The sequence below is a fragment of the Ostrea edulis genome, chromosome 5 (genome assembly GCF_947568905.1).
Source record: "Ostrea edulis chromosome 5, xbOstEdul1.1, whole genome shotgun sequence".
Classification (NCBI taxonomy): Eukaryota; Metazoa; Mollusca; class Bivalvia; order Ostreida; family Ostreidae; genus Ostrea; species Ostrea edulis.
The window spans coordinates 92,332,634-92,345,540 of NC_079168.1; the positions used below are offsets into that span (position 1 = coordinate 92,332,634).

General features: G+C 35.0%; 1 protein-coding gene across 7 annotated transcripts in view; it reads left to right on the top strand.

Moving 5' to 3' along the window:
* LOC125649365 (sodium/potassium/calcium exchanger 2-like) overlaps positions 1 to 12,907 on the top strand; it is a 71,044-nt gene that overhangs the window by 51,534 nt on the left and 6,603 nt on the right. For all 7 annotated transcript variants that reach the window (XM_056139306.1, XM_048876857.2, XM_056139307.1 and 4 more), the window contains 3 exons: positions 3,719 to 3,847; positions 7,626 to 7,745; positions 12,233 to 12,369. In XM_056139306.1, the coding sequence (XP_055995281.1) occupies positions 3,719 to 3,847; positions 7,626 to 7,745; positions 12,233 to 12,369 (386 nt within the window). The remainder of the gene's footprint in view (positions 1 to 3,718; positions 3,848 to 7,625; positions 7,746 to 12,232; positions 12,370 to 12,907) is intronic.

A 12,907-nucleotide genomic window follows, 5' to 3' on the forward strand; every position in this document is an offset into this window, starting at 1 on the left:
AAAATGATTGGCAGTGGTTGTATGTTAGAGGCTGGTCGCCAACTCAGACGTGTGGATTTCTAGCTTCGTTATCAAACTAAAAAATATTATCAACAACAACAAAATGTACACAGGTATGAGAAGACTTGTCTAGTTATAGATATATGTATTTTTACCTTCAGACTTCTATAATTACAGCTGAACATACACACAATGACAGTTCACTTGTTCAAGTTGTTGACAGCAAACAATGTCAAGTTTCCATTGACTTATAAGTGAACTGACTTATTGGCGATTATATATGGTACATAACAAAGAATGGCAAATAAAACTTCAAATTACTCGATCGCCCTTGATTACAGGTGGCGCACGATCCATTAACGTCCAAGGTGTTTCTAACCTCAAGTTTAAGAGAGCGTCGGAAGGACACCTTTAGATTAGAAAGTTGTTGAATATTTAGTAACGACGGCGGATTACGGTTCGTAGGACCTCACTGGAGGTATTTATAGTCCCAGTTAACGGGATCATCCTCACTGCGCTTAGAGACGAACTTAGAAAACGCATTGCAAGACTCTCAGGGCGGAAAGGAAAGAACGTTGAGAGTTTCAGCTGCAACCGAATTTTCTCTGTCACATCAATTAAATAAATACATTCAATACACATTGAACATTTTTCATTATAAACTACTTCATAATTAAGTTTACATGCTTAAACAGTAGTTTAGGTTGAATATATAATATACAATACATCAGAATTCTTTATAAGTTGTTGAATTGCATATGTTTAAAACAATAAGATGCGGACACCCCCCCCCCACCCCACCCCACCCCCCCCCCCCCCTCTCTCTCTCTCGAGGATTAAGAATATCGATTATTAAATATATCCATATATCTCTAAATTTCTATTATTAAGCTGTTAAAATGTGTAGTAATATATAAATATTGCATGTAGTTGAGGGTAACATTGAAAATTTTCACCCCAAGAAAACCATTGTCAACCGAGGCGTAGCCGAGGTTGACAATGGTTTCTCGAGGGGTGAAAATTTCAATGTTACCCTCAACTATATGCAATATTTGTTTTATTATACTGAATGTTATGTAAACTGGAAAGCAGAAAAACTTACGTCTGTTGACATTTGATCAATCACTGTCATGCGATATTTCGTATTTCGATGCGGGTACTCGCGTTTATTACAAATGCTCAAACGACGTCGTCTAGCAATCTACGGCGAACCGTATGCGCATAAATTTGACGCATGTGATAATTTTTTATAATATCACCCGTTGTCAAGAACTGTTACCCGTTGCTAGATACTATCACCCTGGGGCGTGTGTTTTTTGTTCTCAGAGGGTAACAATATGTTTTTTCAAATGCTTCTCGACCAATCAGGTTCGAGTATTTTACATGAAAGTATAATAATAGTGAATGTATATGTATAACTTCTCTTTAACAGTTTATTTGCGTGTTTTAACTTTTATCACTTACGTGATGACGTCACAGTAGGTAAACAGTCCTTGCGATTAACTTTTTATTAGTCCATATTAATGGGCAAGCGAGAGCATAAAAATTGGCAGGTCAAATAAATTTTACTACCCCATATGCTAGGTGTACAATAATGATTCAAAATTTTGAGTTTCTACATTTTAATTGAATATCACAATTTGGATTGCAATAAGACGGAAGTTCAAGCTTTCTTTCAACTTCTAAATTCACGTCTCCATCCATATACTATGATTGATATACTATGAGTTGGTTGTACTCTGTGTGAAAAGCACGACTGTATCCTTCGTATAGGAATGGTTGTATCCAAATGACATTTGTCCATGGTGTTGCAGGAAACTGATGTAGGCCTACATAATTTGACCCGTGTTTACTTTCACGTATAAGGATTTATCATGTTTATATGTACCATGACAGTTCATGATATGAATGATTTAATACTAAAATACATCACTTAACAAATGTAGTACACTTTTCAATATGAAGGTCAATTTGAATGTTCATACTTCAGATTGAAATCGAAGTTACAAGTGAATATTGAAAAACGTAATGCAATGATTTTTTTAAAATAAAAAACCACAATGAACAATAGGCCTGTGTGTGGCTTTTATATAAACACAACATTGTATATATGACAGTGAAATTTGTATTTACTTCACTTGGATAAATTTATAGCTTTATGAATTTGCATTTAATTTTGATAAAAGTAGATATGATTCAAATTTTATTTCTAAAAAATTCAGAAATATCTTAATCTCTTGAGATGCATTTTTCTTCTGGTTTGCGCCAACAGTTAAAATAGGCTAGGACTGTCCGTGGGTCAGTTGATAAACATGACATAACAACATAACTATGATAATGCAAACTTTGATAAGTTATGAAAGTTTGACAATATCATCCCATATTTTGATTAATTCCATACGTATTTACTATTGAAGAATCCAGACTCGTTTTCCCTGAAATTCAAACAATATTTTACAACACTTTTTGAATTATAACAAAATTAACAATGAAAGTAAAGTGTTGAAATTAATTTACAATCCAGTCATCAAAAACGAAAACAAGACCTAGGAATATTCACTGCCTTACAGTTACAGTCTGATTATAGCCACCCCTCCATTACAGTCGTGTCGTCGTACCGAGGGAGGGGGGGGGGGGGGGTGCTGGTAGCAATCGCGTTCATTCATATTTTGATTACCTTGGTTAACTCTAAAATTAATTTTTAAATGACATCTGAAATATATTTTTGTACCATACTTCGTTTATATATTGATGACTCAAATTTCCCCTGTTCGATTATAGATCTAGTCTAGAAGGGGGGGGCAGTCATAGAATTATAAGATCATTGATGACTGTATCGCTAAGGATAGAAAAAATTTCAGCATAAAACATTCATGCAGAATATTACGATCTACAGAGCAAATGTTTAATCCCCTGTAAATACTTTCTGCAATAAAGTCGTCATCTGATATCTGTGTAGTCGGACGTGGACTGAACTGAAGACTGAAGTTTATAGCGCACGATGCTGAGTGGAACTTAAAACGATCGTTGTCGCTGTCACATATGATGGCAATGAACCAGTTGAATTTTTTAAAAGCTTCATATCTCGGGAATTCTACCCCCGCTCCCTATTTGCACAACAAAAACCTTACAATCTCTCATAAATTTTATGTACACCGGAAGTCAACAAGGACGTAAACGAGTCTTGCACCACCTATGTTTGAAATAGGGGAAACAACTGACAAATATTTGCAATTGTGAGCTCTGTATCTCCCATGTACCTTGTCAACTGATATTCAAATTTTTGCTAACCATTAGAAATACCTTAGTTAAGCATTCTAAATATTAAAAATGGAAAAATGAAATTTGAAAATTTTCAGCTCAAATCATGCCCATGTCCCTTTAAGATAAAAGTGACTATGTCATCCATGATTTAATAAAACAAATTTCAAAGTAGGAAAAGCTTACATAATTCACGGAGTGTCCTTAAAAAAAATTTTAAGTGAGGAAAACACAATATTTCGATATTTCCACAATGACAGCTTCCTTTTTCCAGAATACATATACATTGGGTAATCCCCATCATTTTTCAGCTGATGACGAGCAAATCATTGACTCACATGGAATCATTGGATTGAGCTCGTCACATTGCTTCGAGAGCTTTGCTCACTATCAAAGATACTCAAATCATATTCAGAGGGCCTGTGTGCTGGACATTAATATCAAATCTTTCTTTCAGACATTGGAGGAGGAGGAGGAACCATTAGATCTGAGCTGGCCTTCAGGCTGGAGAAGTCGAATTATGTATGTCTTTGTTGCTCCTATAGTGTTCCCCCTGTGGATTACACTTCCAGATGTTCGTAAACAGGTACAGTACACAACCATTACTGATGTGGTGCCATTAAACAAAATAAAGCTAGGAGTAATGAAGGAATCACTCTCCTTAAAACATGCAAATATAGAATGTATTTCTGCTTTTATTTTATATTCAATAATCCTGTTGGTTCCTTACCGGCTTCGCGGAAGGAGATTACTACTACTGTAATTTCCTCTCTGTCTGCATATACTGTCATCATTTAGTTTTCTGGACTTTTTTCTTCATTCTTTGATTTAGGAAGGTGAAGTTTGGTATGTGATTTGCTAGTGTATCTTTACAGATCAAGTTCAAGTTTCATCACAATTGACTGATTTTAACGAAATTTATGATACTTTAAGCAGAATGTAGTTTTCCTGACTTTCTCCATTATGGTTTAACTTAGAAAACTGAAATTTGATATGTGGGTATCTAATGTGTAGACAAAAATGAATTTCATTTTTATTTTAAAGTTGCATGGTCTGAATTTCAACAAATTTTTTCCACCTTGTAAAAACACTGTTAAATCATTGCACGTACATGTATGTATTTATGAGGCTGTACCACATGTCATACATTATTTCACCTGTTTTAGCCAGAATTATTTGATTTATTTGATTTTAAATCGGTGTTTACAAACAACCATCACTCGGCCATGTGGGACTATTTATAGACACCCAGCAGACAATGTATAATTTATGCTGACCCACTATATTTACATTTTAATTGAATAATCTTTTCAGTGTTTTCTTTTACATGCAAATGTTTTTAAGGAAAAGTTAATAACTTTAAAAACTAATTTATCTGCTTTAAAGTAATTCTGTACAAAAATAATACATGAACATTGGATCATATAGTTTTAAGAAAAATTGTTTGACTTAGTTTCCAGGTTGACTGAACTGGCTGTACACTGTTTGTCTAGTGTCGGTGTTCTTTTTATTGTGTGGGGCTAGTTCTATAGTTTGCCATGACTTATAGGATTGGGGATGGTAGAAAACATGTATTGCTATGCAATACTTACAGAATACTTGATGGATGGATAGATGCAGGGATTAAAATTCTTTTTTAAGAATTCCTTTCAGGTCAAAAACTGAATAAAAGTGTGAAGCATTATGTGCTGTCTGTCCATCTATCTATCTGGCTGTATGTTCATCCATCCGTCTGTCTTTCTATCTGTCATGCTGTCCGTCTGTCTGTCCATCTATCTATCTATCTATCTATCTTTAAATAAAGCTTCATAAATTAAAACAATTTATGAATAGGCCATTAATTTGATAGAATAAGTGGCAATGGCGTTTGTCAAGCTACAGGGCTAATCAATATACATAATTACACCACACTGTCCAGTCTATACGTCTGACTAACTTTCTTGTGTTCTGCTATTCAGTTTTAATGCATTACTGTTCTGACTGTTCAGTGTGTATATTTTACATGGATCTTTGTAAGCAGATGCTGACCAACCTTTTTGTATGAATTCTTTCCTGATATAGTACAACTTTCTTAATTTAGCATTTAATCTTAGTCAGAAGTTTTTGTATTTCAATTCTATTTCCTCAAATATTCCTACACGCACTACTTCACAAGGTGCTTGATATTCGAAATATTTATCTCCAATATATAACATGATGATGAACGTTTTTCAAGTAAATATGATTTTAATTATGTCTTTATTCAATCAAGGTCAATCAAGGTCATTATGTTTTTATTATCGTTAAATATTACATATTTGGAATTTATATTCCTGTCCAGAATGTTGGTATTCAAATCACTATTTGATGGGATAACTTTTATTCAGACAAAAAGAACAAGCTGTGATTGGTTGGAAGCTCAATATCCATCCGAACACAACTCATTAACCAGAACACTTAAGATAAATAGCTTTAAAAAATGAACTTGGTAGTTGTTGATGCTAATTTTTATGCCCCCCTTCAAAGAAGAGAGGCATATTGCTTTGCACCTGTTGGTCAGTCAGTCGGTCGGTCTGTAGACCACATGTTTTCCGCTCAGTATCTTGAGAACCATTCACTTGATCATAATGATATTTCATATGTGGGTTGGTTATGAGTAGAAGAGGACCCCTATTGTTTTTCAGGTCCAAAGGTCAAGGGTCAATCTACTCTATCTGTTCAATATCTTGAGAACCCTTTGATTGGCAGACATCAAACTTGGTACACTGGTACATCCTAAGGAGTATATGACCCTTATTGATTTTGAGATCACAGGGTCAAATTGGACATGGGAATATACTGACCACTGGATGTCTAGAGAACCCTTTGCTTGACAGACACCAAACTCAGTACACTGGTACATTTTCAGGAGAAGATAACCCCTCTTGATTTGAGGTCACATGGTCAAAGGTCAAGGGTCAAATTGGACATAAGAATTTACTGTCCACTCAATATCTGGAGAACCCTTTGCTTGACAGACATCAAACTTGGTACACTGGTACATCTTCAGAAGAAGATGACCCCTATTGATTTTGAGGTCACATGGTCAAACTGGACATAGGAATATACTGTCTGCTCAATATCTTGAGAACCCTTTGCTTGACAGACATCAAACTTGGTACACTGGTACATCTTCAGGAGAAGATGATCCCTATTGATTTTGAGGTTACATGGTCAAGGGTCACACTGTATATTGTCTCCTATATTTTAAGAATTATTTGCTTGATTGACACCAAACTTGGTACACTGGTACAGCATACCTATTGATTTTTAGGTCACCTGGTCAATCCACTCCAGACATAGGAAGATATTGTCTGCTCAATATTCTTAATTGGTGATACATGTACTACTATCAATTAAATGATGCATGGATATAACCCTTTCCAATTTAGCACCATGGGGGCATATGTGTTTTACAAACATCTCTTGTTATTATGATAATTTTTATAAGGACTCTATTTGTCAGGACAAACCATATTTTTAGATTCAATCATGAACTTTTTTTTTTACTGAAGCAGGAAATTATTATAGTTTTCAAATTGGTAATTTTAGTCTATTAATGATTTTGTTTTACGAAGTTTAATTTAGTTGATATAGTTGATTGGAACGTTTTACAGTGTTTAATATTCTTCTGGGATATTTTTGGAATCACTTGTTTGAATTCTTGCTTAAGTTCATGGATTTAGGTGTCAGGACTTATGGCTTGCAGGAGTAGTGATTAATTTACTTAAATTAAACAACGGGTAGCGATGTAGGAGTTCGATACTTGTAATAAACAAGAGGAAGGTCCGTTTTATCACTGTTAAACTTTTAACTGTCTGGATCAGTACCTTTTTATATTTTATTTTAATAAGTAATTATCGTGAATGAAAAATGCATATCATTACAAGTTTATTAAGCTGAGAGGATCTTCAGCCTAGGTGTCACGAGTTATTCCCCTTTGGTCATGCATATATTTTAGGCTTTTCTTTATAATCTGCTTTGCATAAACTGACCCAAACCAAGTTATATTGTATAATATGCCCCAAAATTAAATTAATTTTAAGTAACAGGGGAGAATTACACCCCAATACTTGACCCACACTGAGGTGACTTCCATCGATGTCGGGTGAAATTCAAAGTCACAGGAACTACAATATAGTCAAGTCCATTCTTCCATGATTGTAATGCAGGGATTGTAGAAATATGTATGAATGTGGCATTTAAAAATGCTGTATTCTCTAGGATAAGTCCTATAATCCACAGGTCACAGTAGAACAGGCATTGTTTTAAATATTCCTCAATTTACATTCAATTTACATTCAGTTTTTCATTCAATATAAATAATACATGTTTTCAATTTTCAGGAAAAGAAAAAATGGTTTTGGTGCTCATTTTTTGGGAGCATTTTATGGATTGCCATTTTTTCATATTTGATGAACTGGTGGACCAATACCTTGGGCAATACAATAGGCTTAACAGATGAGGTATTTATAGTATAGGAAAATTTCACTTTGTATGGTATACTTAACACATGTACCAGCCTTGTATCAAATTCATTTTATTGGGTTATTTATTATTAGGAATATGGAACCCCTAAAATGTTTGATTAATGTAGGCTTTTTGCAACACATGTACTTGGTTTTTCTTAGACACTAGTAGTATGAAAATACGAGGGCTGTTCGATGTGTAATATGTATTGTACCACAGCGCGATAATGCTTTGCGCAATTTCGTGGATGATGATACTCTTGAATACCTCTATTCAATACCTTTCCAACAGTATAAACACGAGCCTTCAGCTCCACATAATTTAAGGTGGATCAATCCTCATGTGACTTATCAATATTAATGGTTGAAAGTGGAAAAACTACATATTAATTTCCACTCAGTATAGTTTAATTTAATCAATAACCAAAGAAAATGTGTATGTTGCCACCTTTTTAAAGATGTCAGACATACAAAAACAGAAGTATATATCAACATAAAATATCACACATTTTCGTTAAACAGAATAATGAAAATTGATTAAAACTTGTTGAAATTACTTATTTTAAATGTCAACAGTTCAAGAAAACTGCTAATTCATAGATATATCAAAATTAATTGTGGATATTAGGGAAATCATTGTGTCATAGACATGCAGTAGAGGAAATTCCAGCATAGGAGTTATTGCCCTTGACAACATTTTTAAATTATAAATAATTGATTATCTATGGAAAATAAAAACTTTTTCAGTATCAAAAGTTTACCAAATTTTTTATTTTATTCAGTGAACAAAATTCCTCTCAGAGATATATTTCTATCTTGTGCAAAATTTAATTAAATAAAGGTTTTGCAAAAACCTATGACATCACATGAGGATTGATCGACCTTAAACTTATAGTCATTATGCTCCCCTTTGAAAAAGAGGGGGCATATTGTTTTGCAACTGTCTGTCGGTCGGTCTGTTGGTCGGTCGGTCTGTAGACCATGTGTTGTCCACTCAATATCTTTTGACCCCTTTGCTTGATAACAACCAAACTTGTTACAGGGGTTGCCCCTGGAGAGTAGATGATCCTTATGGATTTTCAGGTCACATGGTCAAAGGTCAAGGTCAAACTGCTGGTCTTTACCCCATGTGGTAGACCATGTGTTGTCCACTCAATAACTTTTGACCCCTATGCATGATAACTACCAAACTTGGTACAAGGGTTGCCCTTGGAGAGTAGATGATCCCTATTGATCTTCAGGTCACATGGTCAAAGGTCAAGGTCAAACCTCTGGTCTTAAGCCCATGTGTTGTCCGCTCAATATCTTTTGACCCCTTTGCTTGATAATAGCCAAAATTTGATACAGAGGCTTTCCTTAGAGAGTAGATGATCCCTATGGATTTTCAGGTCACGTGGTCAAAGGTCAAGGTCAAACTGCTGATCTTAACCCCATGTGGTAGACCATGAGTTGTCCGCTCAATATCTTGAGAACCATTCACTTGATTGTAATGATATTTCATATGTGAGTTGGTTATAAAAAGAAGAGGACCCCTATTGTTTTTCAGGTCAAAAGGTTAAAGGTCAAGGGTCAATCTACTCTGGACATAGGAATATACTGTCCGCTCAATATCTTGAGAACCCTCTGCTTGACAGACATCAGACTTGGTACACTGGTACATCATCAGGAGAAGATGACACCTATTGATTTTGAGGTCACATGGTCAAAGGTCAAGAGTCAAACTGGACATAGGAATATATTGACCACTGAATGTCTCAAGAATCCTTTGCTTGACAGACATCAAACTTGGTACACTGGTATATCTTTTGAAGAAGATGACCCATATTGATTTTGAGGTCACATGGTCAAAGGTCAGGGGTCAAACTGGACATAGGAATATACTGTCCAGTCAATATCTTGAGAACCATTTGCTTGACAGACATCGAACTTGGTACACTGGTACATCTTCAGGAGTTGATGACCCCTAATGATTTTGAGGTCACATGGTCAAAGGTCAAGGGTCAAACTGGACATAGAAATATACTGTCTGTTCAATATCTTGAGAACCCTTTGCTTGACAGACATCAAACTTGGTACACTGGTACATAATCAGGAGAATATGACTACTAATGAATTGAGGTCACATGTTCAAAGGTCAAGGGTCAAACTGGACATAGGAATATACTGTCCCTTCAAAATCTTGAGAACCCTTTGCTTGACAGACATCAAACTTGGTACACTGGTACATCTTCAGGAGTTGATGACCCCTATTGATTTTTAGGTCACATGGTCAATCCACTCTTGACATAGGAAGATATTGTCTGCTCAATATTTTGAATTGATGATACTACTCTCAATTAAATGATGTGTGTGTGTATAACCCTTTTCAATTTTGCACCATGGGGGGCATATGTGTTTTACAAACATCTCTTGTTTCAATAGAGCTAGTCGTTGACCACTGTTGTAAAAATGGTTGGGAAACGAGTTGAGAATATTGAAGAAATTAGAGCTTTAAAGTTTGCACAAAACTTTGTCATTCGGTAATGCAGACTTTTACTGAATTGGGGGAAATTTATGGGTCTGATAAGGTATCTTATGAGACAGTTCGTAGATGGAGAAAGAAATTTCTGACTGGCACAGAGTCCGTCAAAGATGCAGCAAAGGCAAATGTTTCAAAAGTCAGGGAAATAATTGAAAGCTATGGCAGATGCATGATTCGTGATATTGCCAAAGCTGTTGGCATATCGCTATCGCAGGTGCATTTCATTTTGAAGTGTATTTTGAAAGTACAAAAGATTTCTGCCTGGTGGATACTGCATATATTGACAGCAATTGCTCAAAATGTTTCCCAAATTCAATCAAAGACAATTTGCAAACATTGTTACTGGTGAAGAAACATGGGTTTGCTATTTCAAACCAGAAACAAAATATGGCTAACTAAACACGGTAGAAGGCCTGTAGTTGCCAAAAGAACCATAAACACAAAAAAGGTTCTTTATTGCATATTCTTCTCATGTGATGGTATAGCCATACAAATTCCGGTGTCGAAGGGCAAAAGTGTTACAGGTCGGTATTACTGAGATATGTTATACTAAAAAAGCTCAAGAAATATTATCATAAACGACACCCTGTGTCAGGATTTAGGCATGTTCGTCTACTTCATGATAATGCTCCATCACATACATCTGAGCTTGTGAAGCAATTTTTGAAGTCGGAGAAGGATACCATCTTGCCACACCCACCATACTCTCCAGATCTAGCCCCATGCGACTTTTTCCTTTTTCCAAAACTTAAAAAGTTCTTATCTGGTCGCCGTTACAAGTCCTGACAAGCTCTTGGCTCAGCCATCAGTCAGTGCCTCAGAGGTCTACCTAAATCAGTGTACCGTGGCGCATTTCAGAAATGCATGGATTCAGAGATTGATATTATGTATTTCAAACGGCGGAGAATACTTTGAAGAGATGTAATGTTCATTTCACTATTTGAGTCGAATGCTTTTGAGATATCGTACAATACACATTACATATCGAACAGCCCTCATATATTCTGTTACAATGCCATTAGTTTGGGCTGTATATTGAGTGGACTATAGATATAAAAAAAATTCTGGATTTTAAGGTCAATAAAATTTACCACCACAGCAAACGAAAATTTTATATTATGCATAATGTTGAACTAGATCTATAGCATGCATCCTTACAAAATAGAAAAAGACAACTGAAGCCATTTGGGAAAGAAAGGATCCCAGCAGATGGTAAAGGATTTTTCTGCAATACTTTTGTCTTATCTGCAAATTAGTTAGTTGTAAAATTTTAATAGATATATCATATGTTGACTAATTAGTACTTGTGTACCATATATACTCGCCTATAAGTCGGTTGTATATTTTTTTTTAAGGTTATTTTGGAAGGATTTGCGATTGACCCGCTTATAAGTCGGTATAACTTTTTGCAAGAATCCCTTGACAATTTCAAATCAATGCTCTAATGTTTTCACCTCTGTTTACAATAATATTTTGAGAAATACGCCACTATTTATTCATTTTCTCAACAAATCAATTTCAATATTGTATACTTAGAATAAATAAAATCATTAAAATATGTCAATTAATACTTGTACTTTATGCATAATATTAGAACACATAAATAGTATCAGATATCCAGTCAACATTAATCATGATAATCGTCGGAGTACAGTTATTTTAAAAAATACTCTACATTACGCCGTCCAGAAAAATACTAATCTTCTTAGGACACGCCTGTAAGTCGGATATAGAATTTTAACTCCCAAAAATCCAACTTATAGGTGAGGATATAGGGTATACTTCCCTTAAAAAGGATTGTAAAAAGTTATATCTATATTGGCAAACTGAAATTCAAAATTTTGTTTGCAGAAATGTCCTTTGGTGAGATCTAGCCTGATTACTCTGAGAGTCTGTATGCCTATTGATGTGGGTTTTTTTTTTAGATGATCAGCTGTATGGTAATGTGATTTGTATCTTCCAGATAATGGGACTCACCATTTTGGCAGCAGGAACCAGTATTCCAGACCTGATTACAAGTGTGATTGTGGCCAAAAAAGGCTTCGGAGACATGGCAGTCTCCAGTTCTGTTGGAAGCAATATCTTTGACATCACTGTCGGGTAACTTTATTTACCTGTATATCTTTGACATCACTGTCGGGTAACTTTATTTACCTGTATATCTTTGACATCACTGTCGGGTAACTTTATTTACCTCCATGATATCTATAGACAAAAACAAATATTTAAATGTTTTTAGCATTCGTAGATACACTAATATTTGAATTCAAAAATCAGTGTTCATCTCACCTTTTAAAAGTATGCATACAGAATATCCCTCTTTTATGTTAAAGCAAAAGTATTAACTACAGAACAGTTAGGAGTATGATATTCTGCACTGTTGAAACTTTAAAAGCCTGAAATAGATTTGTGTCCCATTTCTTGGGGAGTGTATGACTTACCCGCATGACAAAGCCATGAATAAGCACTTACCTTATTAACCTTTAGTGAATGATCATAATGTCTTTTGTTTGCCCCCACCCAACTATATGAAACGTCTGGGTAGGTTGATTTAGGTAGGCAATTTTTAGTGAGTGTGTGTTTGTGAAGAATGATCAGTTACACTAAATGGCCTTGAGAAACCAAGAAAATGACAGCA